This window comes from Coturnix japonica, chromosome 14, assembly GCF_054131305.1.
Source record: "Coturnix japonica strain WE chromosome 14, WE-NBRP24, whole genome shotgun sequence".
Taxonomy (NCBI): Eukaryota; Metazoa; Chordata; class Aves; order Galliformes; family Phasianidae; genus Coturnix; species Coturnix japonica.
Genome location: NC_140676.1, coordinates 12,780,388 through 12,799,698, shown reverse-complemented (window position 1 = coordinate 12,799,698; position 19,311 = coordinate 12,780,388). Strand labels below are relative to the sequence as shown.

General features: G+C 40.7%; 3 protein-coding genes across 17 annotated transcripts in view; 1 reads left to right on the top strand and 2 right to left on the bottom strand.

The window, feature by feature from the left end:
- The window catches only part of MYO1E (myosin IE), a 79,339-nt gene extending 77,252 nt beyond the window's left edge, over positions 1–2,087 (top strand). For all 4 annotated transcript variants that reach the window (XM_085515647.1, XM_085515645.1, XM_015872388.3 and 1 more), the window contains 2 exons: positions 243–412; positions 901–2,087. In XM_085515647.1, the coding sequence (XP_085371773.1) occupies positions 243–412; positions 901–977 (247 nt within the window). In that variant the 3' untranslated portion in view covers positions 978–2,087. The remainder of the gene's footprint in view (positions 1–242; positions 413–900) is intronic.
- Positions 2,088–3,143: 1,056 nt separating this feature from the next.
- Positions 3,144–9,857, bottom strand: CCNB2 (cyclin B2). Its single transcript, XM_015872411.2, has 9 exons — positions 9,753–9,857; positions 8,345–8,470; positions 8,134–8,265; positions 7,688–7,858; positions 7,456–7,614; positions 6,920–7,156; positions 4,474–4,614; positions 3,766–3,876; positions 3,144–3,453 (listed from the first exon to the last, which is right to left on the bottom strand). Exons 1-9 carry the CDS (start codon positions 9,774–9,776, stop codon positions 3,346–3,348), a joined length of 1,209 nt encoding a protein of 402 aa, XP_015727897.1. The 5' UTR covers positions 9,777–9,857; the 3' UTR covers positions 3,144–3,345.
- A 252-nt stretch (positions 9,858–10,109) lies between these two features.
- The window catches only part of RNF111 (ring finger protein 111), a 46,278-nt gene continuing 37,076 nt past the window's right edge, over positions 10,110–19,311 (bottom strand). For 5 of the 12 annotated variants that reach the window (XM_015872397.3, XM_085515656.1, XM_015872401.3 and 2 more), the window contains exons 11-14: positions 16,669–16,761; positions 15,605–15,700; positions 13,696–13,823; positions 10,110–13,035 (exon numbers count right to left, since the gene is read on the bottom strand). In XM_015872397.3, the coding sequence (XP_015727883.2) occupies positions 12,918–13,035; positions 13,696–13,823; positions 15,605–15,700; positions 16,669–16,761 (435 nt within the window). In that variant the 3' untranslated portion in view covers positions 10,110–12,917. The remainder of the gene's footprint in view (positions 13,036–13,695; positions 13,824–15,604; positions 15,701–16,668; positions 16,762–19,311) is intronic. The other 7 variants (XM_085515657.1, XM_085515658.1, XM_085515661.1 and 4 more) reach the window with 3 other exon arrangements.

The window sequence follows — 19,311 nt, the reverse complement described above, 5'->3', positions numbered from 1 at the left end:
GCAGCTCAAGGCAGCTGCAGCACTGCAGATGGCAGTGAGCTGTGAGGACCTGAGTACTTACTTATTTCCATTCCAGTCTAAGCACTGCTTTCTCCTATGCATTTGACATGCTGTTTCCAAGTACTTACCTAATTTTACTCACAGGGAGTGGTCCAAGTCTTAAATGCCTGGTTTTATGTGACAGTTAACAAGTGCATTTAATTTCTGAAGGATGCTAATATTATTTACCCCTGACCCCCCAGTGTTCGCAGGCAGTCTACAAACCGGCCCCCACCCGCTGGAGGAAGGCCTAAACCACAGCCAAAACCTAAGCCTCAGGTACCACAGTGCAGGGCACTGTACGCATATGATGCTCAGGACACCGATGAACTTAGCTTTAATGCCAACGACGTGATTGATATCATCAAAGAAGGTATGTAAGTGTATAAAAGCATTCACCTTGAAGGTACATTTTCACAAGGAGTAAGAAAAAGACATGACTTTTGCAGCAAACCTGGAGTTCTGTTCCATGACTAGGCTTGCAAATGTCTATGATTGCTCAGAGAGCAAAGATATCCTCACCAGTCACTTTAAGGCAAGAGTGAACACTTAAAAGAGATGCACAGCATTTGCTACTGTAGATTTGTCAGTTTAGTTAAGAGTGTAACTTGTAAGGGTTTCTGACTGAAAATTAGCCCATGTCATAAGAAAAACAAGTAATGAAGCATCTTTTGTTTGTCTCCAAAGAAACCTAAGGCACAGTCATGTGGCCAAGAGATTAGCAAGTTCAGTTCTCCAAGTCATTTATCATCAGTCCTTTATAAGGAGGCTGACAGCAAGTCAAGAAGTTTTTCAGTGTGCCTTGGAAAACAGACAAAAAAGTTTACAAAGCCTCACTCCTCACTTTGCTGTTTGTTATAGATCCTTCTGGTTGGTGGACAGGAAGACTACGAGGGAAACAAGGCCTCTTCCCCAACAATTATGTCACCAAGATATAAAAGACTTCCAGGAAAAAAAAAATAATGGCATGAAGTTACCAGTGTTGAAGCTACTTTGCCTTCAGGACACTTATCTCCCAATGTCTGCCATTCTCAGCAGTACCTTTCACCAGTAAAATTGCATACAAGAAAGAAGAATGTTATTCACAGCAGACTTTGATCCTCTCAGAACCATACAGCAATGGACATGCTGACAAATTATTTATTATATTTAAAACCTGGTTTTCACACTTCACAAGTGAAGAATACTCAAACCTCCCATCATACTGAAACAGAAAGGTGCTTTATAATCTGGGACCACACACTTGGAAATGGGTGTATTAAGTGCCTCTAGTTGATAATAGTCTTTTTAATTATCTAACAAAGATTATGTTCAAAGCACATTTTTTTTTTAATGCAGATGATTCTGGGGAACATGTCAATTATGCTGCTACATGTGGAAAAGATTTAGGGTCATTTTGGGGGTATCACCATCAAAAAACCTAACATGATGGCATGTATTTAAGTAATTCTGTAGAGGTATAATGGAACTGGGTGATTTGTGTTTAGGGACTCCAGCAGGCATTACAAAAGCTTAGACAGAAAAATGCATAGTAATGCTAAACTACGTTGCCTTCAAGACTTATATTAGAATATGGCTGGCCCATGTTGGATTTACGTTTGATGCTCCACCTGTTAATGTTTATGCAAAGCTGTACATTTATGGAAACAAATCCTATACTGTATATAAAAACGGAATATATTAGAAACATGTATGAATGTATAATGCTGTATTCCACTGTTCTTACTCATAGAAGTTCTACTACAGTTTTTACGCCAGGTACTTACAGATAGGCAGTACTCCTCCTGATTTCTAAAAGCAGAAGTGTTACTGTTTAAGTTTGATTGCCTCCCACACCATTTAGAGTTGCTGCTGTCTGCCACAGTTATAAGCATTCATTGCTTTGCCTTCCAGACCTCCGTAAAACAAAACAAGAAGCCGGTAGCTTAACAAGTCTGTTCACTGTGCACTTTGCTTTCAGATATTATACATGCTAACATGTCTTAACCACCACCTGTTCGATTTTACTGTCATGATTTTTAATAAAAAATAGCCCCTCCTGTGCTGTATTTCAGACTGTTTTTGCTATTGCCCAGCTAAGCCAAACCTTACACACTGCACTTCTTGGTAAAGTTTATACAACTCTTTAAAAATCAACACGCATAATTTTTATAACTGCTCTTAAGACGCCAGATCTTGAATCCTGTCCCTCCAAACCCACTTTCCCGGGCTTAATTTAGGCACAAACATTTCCATTAATAGATAACCAACTGCAGAATGCATTATTTTGTATTGGGACTATAAGCCAGAAACTAGTATCTCAGTCCAGGAAAAACTGCATAGACTTGAGTGATCAAACACTTTTCCACCCCAAAACACTTGCAGTAAGTGCTAGACTCGACTTATCTGTCTAATCCTAGGGAACAGACACCTGCCTGTGAAGATTAACACTCACATTATTCCATGGATACAACGTGGATGACTGGGTAGTTTCATAGCTCTGGGGTCTTGATTCTGTATCAGAGCCAGCACACCCGTACCATACAGGAGACAGTGAAGGGAGATAACGACTACAGCAGGATTTACAGAATATCATAAGGTTGCAATTTAACATTAAATGTATTTTAAGTACTACATCAATAGAAAGGCATGAATGAAGCAAGGCAAAATAACTGAGGCACTTACAATGCTTGTACTCCTTTGAGCATACCACTAGTTGTGACTATAGAGGTTTTTTGCTGCCTCTGCTCTTTCTTTAGGCATACAAAGATAGAAAAATGAGTTGTCCATCATCACTCTAACTACGTAAACACAAAGCCTCACAAAGCTGTCTCTGTTACAGCCTACTTCTTTCCCAAGCCTGAAGTCACACTACTTTTTGAATACTTCTTTGAGACAACACACTGCGATAAACTAAACAACAAACATCCCTTAAGGTACATCAAGGGACAATTAACAGCCTGCCTCTCTTCAAGAGTGAGAACAAATTACTAAATATAACCCACTATGAAGCCAGATTATCACCAGAAACAACCACAAAGAATAATCACCCATGTCTAGATGCAAAGCGCATCAGCCACCCACTCTGACTAGTGTCCTACCATAACATCAAATGGCAGGCAGAATTGGTTTTTTGTTTTATTTTTTTGAAAGAGGAGCTTTATTTCTAGGTATACAGTTGCAGTACAAAGTAGGTTTAAAACTTGAGAGAGAGTCTGAAATGTTGGTGGTAGGGCTGGAATATTATTTACACAGGGCAGTAGTTTTTCCTCAGTAGGCAAATGAGGAGGATGACACAAAGTGCATATATCATCAGAATACATCTACCTAGGGTTGTAAGAGTGATGCAGCAAGGTCCTTGATAGCGTTACACTTCAGCTGAGGGATTGTGCTGATCTTCAGGAGTTTGCTACTTGCATACTTGTTCCTTACAGCCTGCGGAGGAACAGTGTTACAGGAAGTTTACACACATGCACAGTTCTTAAATCCAGGCAGACGATTTTGAGTTAGTCTGACTGTTTTGCAAACAAAAGAAAGTAAGGGGCAGAAGTAAAGCAGCAGGCAGAGCAGCAAGAGTAGTTTAGATAAAGAGTTTTGATGTTAGTACTTATGAACAACTTTTCAGAGGCTTGTCAAAATAGAATACGCTGTAAGGTAACATATAAAATGTTCATCTGGGAAACCACAACATGCAGTAAAGGTGACTTTCTAAAGCATCAGAAGACTTACTTAAGTAGATGTACTTACAGTATATTTTGTTAAGTTCTCATTTACTTTGACGACATTCTTGGCCATATGCTTCATTGTCATTGTAAGACTGTCCTCTGCATACCCAGTATAGTACTGCTGCTTGGTACCCTGCAGCACAACATAAGAAATGTGGCCTCTATAAAGGGGGAGAATTTCGCTCAAGACACAATTATTTAAGCTCACTAAAGCCCCAGGTATCAGCTGCTGGCCTTGAGTGCTGGGAGTTGCAGCACTGACAGATAAAAATGCAGATACAGAATAATGTTTAGTATGCAGTGGAAGACTAAACACATCAAAGCTGAGTCACATTCCTGCACCATACAGAACAAAAGGATGCCTTGCAAAAGTAACTAATAGCTGAGGTACGATTCATTATTCACGGTCTATGATTTAGTCTAGTTTTCTTGCAAGCTACAAAATCGATATCTCCTTTAAAAAAGAAAGTAAACCTAAAACCCAAAACAAAAAGATACAGTTTGCTCTCCTGTCACTCAGTTTCATAAGAAAAAACACCACTGTATCATGGCATTCATATAGGAAAGAGTTAGCTTTATTTTCAGTGGTATCATCATTTTATATTAGCTGTGCATCAGCCAGTCATCTGATCTCCAACAATTCTGCTGAACTATTTCCTAAAGTATTTTTTAAAGGGTTCAATTCAATTGTATGGATGAAAACCCCCATGATTTTCATTACAACCCTTACCCACTTATCGTGGCCCAGAACCTTCTGCGACAAGCACAAGGCAGCAGCTGCGATCTCTGAAGGGTGGTAGTGCACCATGTCGTAGTCTATCAGCGTCAGTTCCATGAGGTATTTTGCTAGCGTATGTTGCTCAGCATCCGCCTACCAGAGCGAGAGTTTGTTAGTCCATGGTTTCACCTGCCTTATCGTAATAAAATTAACCACTCTGAAGTGTCAACTTACAAAATGACTTGGAAAAACAATAGTAAACAACATTAATGAGCAACTGCCTCAAAATTCTAGACCTGTTGTGTCTAGCAGCCTTTGGAATTTGAACAGTCTCAGGAGCTTTTAACACAAAATGACAGTATTGAGCACCGGGTGCCCAACTAGGGCTACAAGTACACCCACTACAGCAGGCACATCCAGCCCATGGCCCAGCAAACAGTGCAGCCATCTCAACTCTTCACCAGAGCAGCCCCACAGACACCCATTGCTCAGCAACAGCCAAACCATCAGTGCTCTATTAATACTGTGTTGACTGAAAGCGTGCTTAGGGAAAGCAGTAGTGATTCAAGTGATGGCAGGTAATTGTATACATTTTGATTGGCTAAATGCACTGCTCCAAACAACAAAGAATATGCAGCTGGGCTTTCCATTTTGATACAGGTGGCTGAGAATAGGTCTCAAAAACTCACTGATTTGTGATCACAACACCCTTTTCAGTTGATATAAATACACTACGTGCACATTTTCAAATTGAATAAATGGAGTTACAATCAGATATTGAAAACAAGAAATCTGATCACACCTCTTTACCAGACTTCTGTAAGACCTCTTATGAGAGAAAAATAATCCTTCACTTCACAACTCTTGTTCCCCACTGGTGAAAATGCACAGCTAATGGTGATGGCTACAGTGAAGGAGACCATTTTCTAGCTGAGAATTTATTCTACCAAATATTGCTATTGAGCTCTTTGTACCTGCTGTACTTTTCCATGGAATTTAATAGAAGGCATTATTTTTGGAGTAACTTATGCTTATTCAGTCCAAGATAATTCCTCTTAACACAGACCAGGCAAGCCAAAAGGTTGGACACCCATGCTCTAGAGGGTGGGGGAAGACTATAAAATGCATTAAAAGAGATTTTCATTAGGAATTCAGCTAGCTTTAGAAGTTACACAGAGATCTATCATAGTAAATCTCTGAGTCCAACTCAAGTGCCTGTACACCAACATGTGCAGCATGGGGAACAAGCAGGAGGAAATGCACGCATGTGCATGACCACAAGGCTACGATGTCAACAGAATCACTGAGATGAGGAGGGATGACTCTCACAACTGCAACACAGGAATAGATGGGTATAAACTCTTTCAAGAGGCGGGGGAGAAAGGGGGTGGGGGGGTGCTGCTCTCTACATCAATGACCACCTGATGTTCCTGGAGCTCCACCTACAGATAAAAAAGGAGCTGACAGCTTATGGGTTTGGGTTAAAGGGTAGGAGACATCGTAGTGTGGGTCTGCTACAAGCCAAGTGATCAGGAAGACTGAGTGGATGAGGCCCTGTATAAACAGATAGAAGCAGCTTCACATTCACAAAACATGGTCCTCATAGGGGACTCCAACCACCTTAATATCTATTGGAAGGACAACACAGCAGCGCACCAGAAAACAAGGAGGTTCCTGGAAGGTGTTGAAAGGGTGCTCACCAACAAGGAAGGGTTGGTAAGTAACGTGGAGCTCAAGGGCAGCCTTGGCTGCAGTGACCACAAGATGGCGGAGTTCAAAATCCTTAGGGTGTCAAAGAGGGTGCACAGGAGGCTTGTTACTCTGGACTTCAGGAGAGCAGACTTTGAAATATGCAGGGAACCACCTAGCAGTGTGACATGGAAGGAAGTCTCAGAGGGAAGAGGAGCCACCAAGAAAGCTGGTCGGTATTCAAGGACCATCTCCTCCAAGCCCTGAAGCAGTGCAACCCCATAAATAAGGAGGCAGGAAAAAAGGCCAGGAGGTCTCTAAGGATCAACAAGGAGCTTCTGCACTTATGTAAGTTCAAAAATAAAGTCTATGGGGAATGGAAGCAGAAACAGGTTACCTGGGAGGACTACAAAGTTGCCTGAGCAGACAGAGATTAGGTTAGGAAAGCTAAAACCCAGACAGGATTATACCTAGCCAGTAACATCAAGGGGAACAAGAAGAAATTCTATATATACTCTATATATACACGTTTTGTCTTTCATTACCCAGAAAGCAATGGAGCACTGGAAGAGGTTAACAAATAAGTTGTAGAGTCTCCCTTGTTAGGGGTACTTGAAAGCCACCTGGGTATGATACAGGCAAGCAGCTTCAGCTGCCTCTGAGCAGGGCAAGAATCTGGACCCAATGGCCTCCATGGTCCTTTTCAACTACAACCATTCTGCAATTCTGTGACATGTGAAGATTCTAGATAGCAAAGGTAAGTACCCACCTCCCCAGCTTTTGATGCTCTTCTTAAGAAGTGAAGTGGAAGAGGCCGTCCCAAATCAAAGTTCAGTTCTTTCAAAATCGTGATCTCCATTTCTCTAACATCAGCACTGCTGTAGGTATTATCAGTAATATAAACAAAGTCTGCTACATCAGGAGAGTACATCTCTTCGTATTTTGAGGCTAGAAGCAGCGCTGTCACACCCACCAACTGAAGCCTCTTACGTGGTACTGGATGATTCTGCAATACAGGAGTTGGAAAAGCACACCTCAAAATTTAAACTCTAGACAAACATTATAATTCATCAACTTAAAATGCCATTTTCATCCCTGTGATTATTAAAAACATATTTTTCTGACTCAAAAGCATTCCCATAATAAGTTCAGAGAATCACTGCTTTAGACTTCAGATGCTATGTAACAGAACTCTCAGACAAACAGTAGGGCTCCTGGGATAAATCCTACATGCCTTTAAAGACCATAGTTATTGACCAAATCTCCCTGTCCAAACACACATTGATAAACATCTCTGCGACTTACTTGTAAGAAGCGGTCCATAACTCCAACACACATATAGAGCGTTTCCTGAAGAAGCTGAAATCTTGAGTGGACCTGGACAAGCCAGTCAACTAAAATTGCACGCATACGTCCATTGATCGTCCTCCCTTCAAGGTAATGTGGGCGCACAGACTGCTGCAGCTGTGAGAGAAAGAGCTGCGTGAGCAACAAGATTAACACTCCACTGCAGCAGCACAGACTCAGTATGTCGTACCTCAAGCTGTCTCAGATACAGGTAGATATCTTTTACGTAGTCACTACATAGCTGGGGGTTCCCCGAGTCATCCGCATCGATGTCTTCTATGTTGTGGAGCAACACATCAGAGAAGGCTAGGCACAAATCCTCCTCTTGCATAGATACATCCATAGGGACAGGGGACAGAACCTAAGAAACAGATCAGTGCTTTTATTTCTACTGACTAATCACCGTTGTTTCTTTATTCCCACATTTTTCTAGCTTAACTACTTATGAAGATCAAAAGCTGAAAGAGTTTGCATCCCAGTGTAGCAAGCTTTCACCCAGATGCCACACATTAAACCAAACCCTCAGGACAAAAGCCCCACTTTTTCAACATGGAAATGAAATGCACCTACAAATAAAATTTGATGTTAGGGCTCCAGCTAAACCCTAAGAAGCAGATTAGTATCATTACTGCCCACCTTTGCAGCTATAGTAGTAGTGTCTTTGACTGCTTGATTCACAGCAGCTGGAGGTTTAGGTGGTACAACTGTATTTGTCATCTTGCCAGGTCCTTTCGTAGCCTTTACTGGTGGTTTGATGCAGTCCGTTTTCTGTAGTGAAAACAACAGCTATTAGCACAGAGCTAGTTACCTATCCTGTCCCTGCTGACAGATTTCAAGTGTACTTTACCTTAGGTAAGGTGGATCCTCTTGTAACCTTGTTACCTATTTCTTCCAAAACAGCCCTTTTGCCAGTCACCTGCACTTTGGCTTTGTTATTATGCCCTGTCACAGCATTCTCCATCCCTCTCATGACCTAAAACAAAATGGCAGTCTGAGTGAAGTTTGTCCAACTTCTGATTTTCAGATGTTTAATTACATTACAGAACATACCCCCATTCTGGCACACCACATGTACTAGGCATTACTTCCGCAGACTTCATTTCCTATGCACGCACACAGGCTCAAAGGAAGAAGCCACAGTATTGAGAGTACTATGATATGGAGTTGCTCGTTCAGAACACCACACAAACCCTCATTCCTCCTCAAAGCCTATTAACTCCAAGTTAGACAGGCAGCAAGTGAGCACCTGTTTATTGTATTTACCCACTTCAATAATTCCACTTGGTTAGGGAAAACGCTCTTTTTATTACAGACCACAAAGAAATTATCTCATGTGGATATAAACACTCTGCTTTCCACGGCAAAGAATCACAGAACGGTTAGAGGAGACCTTGAAGACCATCAAACTCCAACCCCCTGCCGTGGGCAGGGCTGCCAGCCAGGAGTTTCCGAGCGCTGAAAGCGGCCTTTAGTTTAAACCATGGTAAAGTTTACTTTAAAAGTGTTTTTTTTTCCTCCCTCCTTCTCTCCCCCGGCACGTGTTCCCCCTCCCCCACCCCTCGCTCGGCGGGGGAGCGCTCAAGGCCAGCTGCGGGACGAGGGCAGGACGGAGCGCAGCAGCACCCCCACCCCCACCTCAGAATCACAGAATGACCCGGGTTGGAAGGGACCTCAAGGATCATGTAGTTCCAACCCCCTGCCTGGCAGGGCCACCAAACATACACCTTTACTAGATCAGGTTGCCCAGGGCCCCGTCCAACCTGGTCTTGAACACCTCCAAGGACGGGGCATCCACAACCTCCCTGGGCAGCCTGTTCCAGGGCCTAACCACTCTCCTAGTGAAGACCTTCCCCCTAACACCCAACCTAAATCTTCCCTCTTTTAACTTAAAACCATTTCCCCGTGTCCTGCTATTGTCAGCCCATTCCAAGAGTTTACTCCCCCCCTCGGCGCCCGGTTACAGCCCCGTGCTCCTCACAGACTCCCCGCCGCTCCGGCCAATCCCCCCAGTAGTGAACACGGCCCAAGGCCGCACCCCGTTCCCATCGCCATCACTCCCGTCCCACCCGTGCCAACAAAGCCCCCCCAGCGCCCTGTGCCGGCTGGGGACACGCAGCTCATCTCCTCACTAACGATCCAGCCCCCGGCTCCCACCCATGCGTTCAACCAGCTGCGTGGACTCACTCCACTTCCCACCCCCCGCTCTCCTCAAGCCGGGCCCATCCCGGTTCGCGCCCCGCACACCCGACACTCACGGCTGCGCGGCGCGTTACCGCCATGGTTCCGTAAATCAGGGTTAGGCCGCAGCCGCCGGCGCCGCTCACACAGCCGAGCTCACCGCAACACCAACACCACCAACTGCTGCCTCGCGCCGCGCGGCTGCTTTTAAATACCCCCCCGCGCTCCTATTGGACAGCTTCGTACGATGCACGCACTCGATTGGCCCGCACCGTGCGGCCTCACCCGAGGAGGAAAATGACCCCATCGCTTCCGCCGGGAGCTCGGGTTGGCGCATGCGCAACAGGGACGGGCCGGTGCCTCAGTGTGGGAAGTTTTCCTTGTTAGAAAAGATCAATAGTTAGAAAGCAAAGGAAGGCAGAAGGAAACAGACCTTGAATGATACCGGTCTAACATTTTATTTATTGCATACAAAAGGATTTCTTTTGACAATGGAAATTGATATGAAAAGTAATCTGATGCATACTGGTGAGAATCGTATCTTCAGAGATGCTGCAGATAACTTAAGGCAATGCATCTAAGCATGTAAAGCACAGTAAGTGGTGGAAATCTTCCCAAATCAAAAGCCTGTTCATTTTCCTGCTTAAGTTATGGTCGAGTCACAACTTGCTGGAATAGAAATAGGCTGCAGCTTTATTAGCTCCTGCAATAGCATATAGGATCGGAACACTGTGATTCCTGCCAAATACCTAAGTGTTCAACATCACATTACAATGTTAGGCATACATTTAAAAGCAAGACAATATCAGTAGCAGTTATAAAACAAGTCAATGCATGGGCCACTAAAATACCTCTAGTACCAGGCACCCACATCAGGTGCGTAAAAGTATCCCAAAGAAAAACCCCCAAACCTGTGCTTGTCTCTTAAGGAAGCCAAGAGATTCCATCGTATACCCAGGGTTCTCAGTTATTTCACAGGTCCTGTCCTTTTTTGCCCCATGCCTCTCAAGTACCTTCTTGGAAACTTATTAAAAAGTTATTATTGTCAGACTTAGAGCATCAGCGTTCAAAGTCACTTCACTCCTTTTCAATAGTCACTGCAGAAAAGGAACCATCTTCTGCTCAGTCCTTCCAGTCAGTTTTCTTAATTTTTATCAAATTCAGCTTCAATTTCCAATAGCTTCCTACAGTCACAACGTTCAAGAAGCTTTAGCATAGAACCATGCCAGGTTTCGAAGCACTCAAATCACGTGTTGCCTCTCCCCCATGTCTCCCATACACAAAGTGGTTTAAAGTTCAGTTTTAGCAACGCTGTTAAGTTTGAGAACGTCCATTTATCACACATTCTGGAATAAAATTTAATCCCACTTAATGCCTCAGTGCCAGAGGTGTTAATTTTGTTACCAGCAATAAACACTGCACCGGGAAATGCTACTCCTAACAGATGAGAGGAGGGAAAAAAAACAGGGAGGGGAAGGGAGAGGGGAAAAGCAGCTTTAACTAGACAAAAAACAGACATCAAATTAGAGAAGGTAATATTTATAAATGGATCACTTTTTTTTAGTGTAAACATAACATTTTCTAGGTTACTGTAAACTGTTTTACACTTAATCTGATTATGAAAGACAAAGACAAGAGAAACTGAAGGTATTTATTATTCAATCCACTTACAAAGCAGGTAGCTTAATGCAAGCTTATTGACATGTTCATCATATATGATCCCCTAGGAACATCTTCTCCAATGTGACAGTAATACTGCCTCAATGTTTTTGCAATTTTCAGCATCTGTTGAGCACATTTAAATAAACTATAATCTATTATATGTGTAAGAATGTTGATGAGCAACTTGAGACCTGATGTGGATTAAAACCTCCTCCAAAGGCAAAATGTTAGTACATTATAACTTAATTCTATATACTATATTATGCAGCAAATCTTAACTATAGAAAATATTTCAATCAGTGATGGACTGTTGGTAATTTATAGAGGGAATCTATAGTCAAGGTAAAACTAGGTAACCACATAAGTTTTGTCTACAGAAATTTACAGGATTTCACTTTTCTAATGAAAAAAAAGACCAAGAGTCAGCTGAATTTAGCTAATTTTATTAACCTTAAAACTAATAAAAATCCCAAGACAAGCCTGGAATCTTTATAAGTTCTATCAATGCATGTATACCTAACCCCCCAAAACATAACCAATCAAAAAAAAAAAGAAACAAAAAAAAAACAACCCTGCAGCTCTAAGTCCTGACTGAATGGTTTTATATTCAAAACAAACAAACAAAAAACCCTCAGTGTGCACAGACACTTCAACTTAAGTTAGCAGAAAGAGACCAAAGATTCTAAGCTTTTCTCATATCCCTAAGAATTATTATTATTTTTTTCAATCTGCAAGTATCTACAATCCAGCTAACTGAAATCAACATTTAGTGTTCACTAGAGCTGTTTCACAGCAGCAAATATTAAGTTAGGGACTCAAATTTCTAGACATAGGAAGAAAATGATAAATACAATCTGAACAGCAGTCTAAATGTTTAATATTGACATTCAAATATATCTGCATTGTGCTGAAATTTTCCAACAAATTTGATCAGACAAAACCTCTGGTGATGAGTATGCAGTATGTAGCAAACTGAATATAGTTCATATTCTGTTCCCACTGTTACAGATGTTATTTGACTCAGAACTGATATTGTAAATATACAGCAGCCATTTTTTCCTAATGAAGGAATGTCTCAATACATAATATTAGCCTTTTTCTAGATGATCTTTATACATTAAACTAAAATACATGACTGATTAAATTAAGGAATCTGAGGTTAGTAATGAGTGAAATCATACTTTCAAAGCTTGAAACTATGTAAAACAAACCGAAAAAGAGACCACACAGTTCTACTTACTAAAGCAGCTATTCTTGCCTGCAAGTTTGGGGTCACAAAGCCCATAATATGTGCAAACAAATGCAATACAAGGAACCATGCAAAAATACAGTAACAAAAGAAAAAAAAAAAAAAAGAAAAAAGAAAAACCTAAAAAAAACATTTTATAAATACACTGAAACTCAACGGTCTTCTACATAAACTGTAGGTCTAGCATTAGTTGTACCATATAGCAGAGCCAGCACTCTTAGGTTCAATGCTTCCAAATCTGCGCAGGTAAGTCATGCCATCTTTGGTTGACTGCAGTACCAGGAAGGATGAGAGGGAGCAAGAAGGAGGACAAGAGTTCTGGAAAATGGTGTCAGCTTTCACTAGGCAGTTGGGCCTCAATGTCCACTCTGCAAATTGGGCACTTCTTATTAGTAATCAACCACTGATCTACACACACTTGGTGGAAAAGGTGCATACATGGAAGTCGCCTGTCAGAAAAACAGAAAAAACATATTAGTGTTAATAAAGCATTTGCATATCAGTGTACCCACTGGGAAAAAAGGCAGTGTGGATTTTGCTACTGAAGCATCTATTTCGTATGCATATGTTTCTCCCACAGGCCTCACTAGCCTTTCTATCTGACTTACATTTCATCTAGCTAAAAGAAGCAATGGACATAAGCAATGAAGACAAGTACCAGGTAGCTTCTGCTGGGTTACAGCAATTGAAGGTTGCTATAGCTTAAATAGCATTATTAGTCCAGAAAAGTTAAACTTGATAATCGGGAATTAAACCAATTAATTTTCTTCCCAAGGTACAAAAGCTGACAGCACAGTATGATTTTAATTAAAAACACAAGTAATACCTTCCACACTGTAATGTTTAAAAAATGGTATCAGTTTGGGCTTGTGGACAAAGACAGACTTATGGGAGACTGTAAGAGAAGAACCCACATTTTACCCAAAGACAATATGAACAGGATAATCAGTGCTCCAAGTCAAAACTTATATTTATTAGTTGCCAAGACAGACAGTGTTTAATTTTAACACAAAATAGGAAGTGTGGCAAAGAGTAGAGTGCCATATCCAAGTATGCTCTTAAAGCCAGTATTTTAGCACTATATTGTGATACTCAGAGGTATTATTTACCTCACATCTTCACCTTCCTCTAATATAGACAAGCAGATGGTACATTTTTCCTCTGTGTCTTCTTCTGTTCCTTCCTCCCCATCTTGTTTGCAGTGCAGTTTCCTCTGTGAGAACCAATCAGTTGTTACCTTATTAGTAGAGATGACATTATTGACAAACTGAGTAAAATCTGCTTTTAGTACATGTTCAAAATATGCTTATTTTTAAATAATTCATAAATTATTTTACATTTTAGTTATTACTTATTCAAATGCACATGAACCAAACTGAATCTATCTTCCTTTTTCAATCCATTTTCCCCCTTTATTTCTCAAAGAAGAGATTTTCCAACTCCTAGCTTTCAGTTTCTGAAGAACACAATTAATCCTTGCCATGTTTTTTTTCAACAGCTTCTCCACCCTTCCTCCTCTACATCTCCTTTCTCCTTCTCTGTTTCTTCTTTTGTCTAAGCAAGATGACCTTCACACCACTTTTATCCTTCTACAGGGGCAAATGGTGCAGGTTTTTATCCAATTGAGCCTACAGTGCATGTTTGGAGACATACTCTTTCCCTTGAACAGTACTGAACAAGGCTCAGCATGTGCAAGCCAGGCCCCAAAATAATTTGTGCTTCCTTAGATCCATCAGAGCTGCAATATTCCTCTCTTATATAAAACTTATACTGTTATATATATAACTGACTAGACTCTCAGGGTAAAGCAGGTGTTTGGGACTGAACCTCCATGACAACAGAGGTGCCCACTTCTCTAAGTTTTCTCTCAAATTCCTCCACACCCCCTCCCACTCAATATTATTCAACTCTGGGGCTGATCCCCACGATGTAAATAATGAGAAGCACATTCAGGAAACGTAACAATATGATTATACCATTTGGGGCATTCCAAAAGCATGCAGAAAACTTCAAGGGGAAAAAGAAAAATCTGGGAGGAGGACAAATTGAAAGCCTGTTTAAACATCTCTCATCCTATTAACAGATTCCCTGGGAAGGCAGTGGAGGAAGTCAAATAATTAATACCCTCTGAAGTGTAATTTTTAGTCCTTAAATTGTGCCACACTGTATACAAGCACCAGATGTGTGTCCCCACCAGTGAGCTTAAGCTTCATGGCAATGCAGAACTGTTATCTCAGTCACTATCAAGTGTCCCATTTTGGTGCCTATTTCTGTTGCAGGTTGGCTTTTTTTTTCCCCCAGCACAGCATAGCTTAGTCCCCAACCCCACCCTTTCCCCATGGGAAGCCAGTGGAGAAGTAAGAAAGAGACTGAGAAACATTTACAAGGAATGGTAAAAAGAATGTGATATAATGCAATATAAAAGGAATCAAGAGTAATACATCAAACTGATAGGAAAGGAAGTGTCTCCTAATGGTGCTGTAAGGTTTGGTGGGACAGAGGAAAAAGGGATGTCCTCACATCACTACATCACTTCATCATCCTCCCAGCAACAATGTGGGAAGGACTGGAGCATTTTGGGAACTGTAGTTCTTCCTTAGCAGCTGCCCCAATTTCATCAGTCCATTTGCATGATGTCATGATAGAGCATACTTATGGAAAGCCACGACACTCCTCATCATCCTTACTTTAAGGTGAATTCCGCATGTACAAGGCCCAACATAAAAACAACAAAAAGAAAACCCCAATATGCTATCTGCTCTGACCTGCTTGTATTTTAGAAACACAGTATCAATGCCAATACATTATTTAATGCATTACAGCAGCTCTCCATTTGGAATTGCATTTTTGATTCCCTTGAAAGAAGCAGCACTGCACACTGTGCTTACAATCCCTGAAACTGCAAGATAAAGGAAACAAGCACAGTTTGAAGTTGACATTCCTGCAGATCTAAACTAAATACGTGTTAACTCCTTCTTGAGAGAAAATACCACAGCCCACAGTTTGAGAAATGCTCACCTTTTTGTATTTATGTGGATATGTGCATCTTTCTATAGTCCCCTGTGTCGCTCCACGATTTACGTTGCCCAATCGTTCCTCCAAGTGAATCAGCTCCTAAAAAGTTAAAGGAATAAACAATGTAAGAACTGATATTTCTAATGCTTTGAATAGATATTAATTTTATTCTAACTAATTTGCAGAATTGATTGACAATTCCATGTCCTGATTATTCAAATATAGGCCAAAAAATTAAAAAAACAAACAAACAAAAGGGTATGTTATATTTGAAAAGCAATGGGTTTCCATAAAAAACAAAACAAAAACCCCACCCAATACTGCCTGGTATTTTAAGTAACAGGGAAACACTTTATAATAGTGAAAGCATCCAAATCCAAATTTGTCTGCTAGGAACATTCATGAGTATGTTTACATGTATTTGTGTGTCAAGTGAGGAAAACACAACCAAAACACACCAGTCTAACAGTCATCAAAGCTTAAAATGGGGGGAAGAAAAGTTGCTTAAGCTGAAATACAGTAACTGATTTCTTTTTCTCCAGCAATGAGTTTACTAGAGGCATGACATGTCACTGAAGATGTTTTCAGTGGACTAGCTCATTAACTCTCTGCATCTGATACTTTTTAAAACAGAAAAGAAACACCAAAAACAAACAAACAAAAAAACAGGTTAACCTCCTGCACTACAAAAAAAGAAAAGACAGAACTGTCAAAGTTGCAAAGTTTCACCCTCACCAGGAGGACTTTGGCACAGTTATTCAGAGACACCAGTGCTTTTTACCAACATAACGTGCGAGTCTTTAGTTAGCAGGATCAGTGAAGAGACCAAGATGTACAGTCAATTCATAACCACCTAAACCTGCACTGACCAGGACATCTCTTGTTGACTGATTTTTCACGATGCTTTTGGCATCTGTTCCTAGCCCACGATAGTGAGGTCACTCTTCAAATTAAGAGTAATTTCTTTATTCTCTTAAATCTACATATAGAACTAGCACTACCATACACCCTCCCCCTTTCCATCATGACACATTTTGGCATATATCTAGTTTTGTTCTATTACAAACCTCAAAATTGCCCCTGAAAGGGCCTCTGAATGATGTTCCATCCAATCCCGATGAAATGTAACGGATGTGAGGGTAGCCCGCCATGTCTGGTACCTATTCAAACAGCACATGTTAAGTTAAACCTATTCAGAACAGTTCCAGAATTTTACTGTTCACTTTGCAAAATTTAAGACCCTTTTGCTTTTATTGAATCACTCATTTTACTCCTCAGCTTGAGCATTTAATTTCAACCGACAGCATAACATTGCATCACTCTGAGCTCTCTGAATAAAACCAGAAACAAAACAGAAATGAGACCAGATCCTCTACTGTAAAACGATCCATACCTGCCTTATATATTTCTTGCTATCACTTGCCAGCTTGGAAAATCTCTACCTGCTTTGTATACACGCACCATAAATATCTACCTGTATTTGTAAACAGACACCCTAAAAACTATGCATGAAGTTATCAGAAATACTTGCTACAGAGACTCTAATGTAAGTTGTTGATACCACGGAAGAAACAAGGCTAACATTCCCTCCTGGAAAACAGCCAGTCTCCCTACCTTACCCTAGACAACCGAACGTTTTTAGACACTTCAAATTTATAGGCAGATAAAAGTCACACCTGAAAAAAACTATATTAATCTGATAATCTATAGTCATAGGCTTTTCTACATACACTTCATTCAAGCATCTGCTGACTTTCTTTGTATATTTAGTGATACAAAAGCAGCAAACAAAATACTGGCATCCAGCAATAACCCCTATGGACACTTCAAACACTAGTACTTTTCATAGAGAAAAGCAGAAAGGTACTTGAAATAAGAAGGAGCACCTAAACAGCAAGGCTTCTTCCTTCCATTTTGTCCTCACGTGACAAATGAGTAACAGTACTGACCTCTTATCAGAAACATACCAGAGGCAATTTTTAATAGAAAGGTTAAAAAAACCAAAATGATCAGTAGAATTTCCTTAATATGTATGTATGTATAAGAACGTCCTTAAGTACATAGAGTGCACTGATATAAGGACCATAAGAAGCAGTTCAGATGGGATTTTGCAAATAAAGAACTTTACATCATGAGAGCTCCATATTCATCTGTGTACCTAAACATTCCCTGCAAACATACTGTCTGTTACACAAGTCTTACTGTTTGACAATATAAGCTGTAGACTTTCTCTTAAATGTGGGAGACTGCAGTAACACAACCAATTGTAAAAACCACACTGTAAGAAATCTCAGATTAGCAGTGATTTATGATCTATTATCCATTTCAGCACATAATCCTTCTTTGTTTTCTGTCTATGGAAAAAGCACTTAAAAACTACTCCACTCATCCACACTACAACTCCTGCTGTCTTTTTTTTGTTGTTGTTGCTTTGTTTTACTAGGCTCAAACCTGCTGGGTACCACTTGCAGGTTTAAACTATCTGTTACTACACTGTAAATAAGCTTCCTTCACTTCGAGGAAAGAAAATCCTGAAACCAACATATCTGTGTCTTGAGTTTGCTTTTCACTCCTTGTTTTCATGTGTACCAGGATTTGAAAACAGATTGTTAGAAGAAAAAAGTATTTTACACACCAATACAGCATCATTATAGGCACTGCAATGTGCAAGGGGTTTCAGATCACAGTGATGCAGCACAACATGACAATCTTCTTTAACACTACAGAACTGTGTAAACAAACCATCAACTGCCTGGGGCAGGAACTGAGCCAGTCTCAAGCTACCTCTGCCATCACTCTGTTTCTGGTTCTTAGCAGAAACACTTAATAACAATAAGCAGAACTTCATACATGAGATTCAATCAGTGGGGTGAGAGATCCTGGCTGAAATACTTTGTACAAAGCCAAACATACTGTACAAAGGCCTTGGTTTCCCTAGCACATACAAAAGTTACAGCTCCAATGGCCTCAAAGGTTAAAGCTTACCAACTGCAGTGATATGTACCTACTCAGGTCTCCCAACTGGGAGCTCTGCTGCTATTCATGTTAATTTCAACATCACCAAACTGAGTAAGAATTTCCAGAGCACATACTGTAACAAACAGCTGAACTAACAGAAACACCTGAGTAGGACACAATACACTTTCACTCTAATAACTATGACTTCGCTACCCATTTAACAGCTACCACCAGGCTTCAAATGCTAAAGTGAAGATTTCTGCTCTCTTGAAACAGCTTCAGGAAGGTTAAGCACAAATGGAAGTGCACTTTATTAAGTTCATAAAGAATGAAAGACTTAAAACCAGTACCAGACTGTGCTAAGTGCTTGTATTCGTGCTTCTGCATACAGTCAAATTACAGTATGTGTTTTAGGCAGTAGGCTCTGAATCTGCAAAGTTCAGTAAAAGTTTCTGGCAAACTGTTGTTTCCTGTAGAAAAGTATCCTATGTTTCTAGTTTTGCACTTGCTATCAATATTTCCTCCCACCAACATAACATTGCCTTAACTTGAAAATACAAGGTCAAGTCTGAACTACTTACAACCCAAATATTCTGAAGCAGAAATAGCCTAAACGAAAGATAGCCTTCCTTGCTCTCCTGCTTTCAACTCCTCCCATATTTGCAGGATTCTTCTGCCTTTCAGCTCCCACCATCAGTGGAGAGATTTTCACATTCTATTGTACTGTTTATCTTGCATATTTTCAGCCTTTC

What these genes read in the sequence shown, in the direction of transcription:
- CCNB2 (XM_015872411.2), bottom strand. Translation starts at nt 9,776, where the DNA reads ATGGCGGTAACGCGCCGCGCAGCC. An exon ending in TGTATCTGAGACAGCTTGAG is followed by an intron (nt 7,615 to 7,687) that starts GTACGACATACT and finishes TTTCTCTCACAG; the next exon opens with CTGCAGCAGTCTGTGCGCCC. An exon ending in TTCTGGGCCACGATAAGTGG is followed by an intron (nt 3,877 to 4,473) that starts GTAAGGGTTGTA and finishes GTTGTGCTGCAG; the next exon opens with GGTACCAAGCAGCAGTACTA.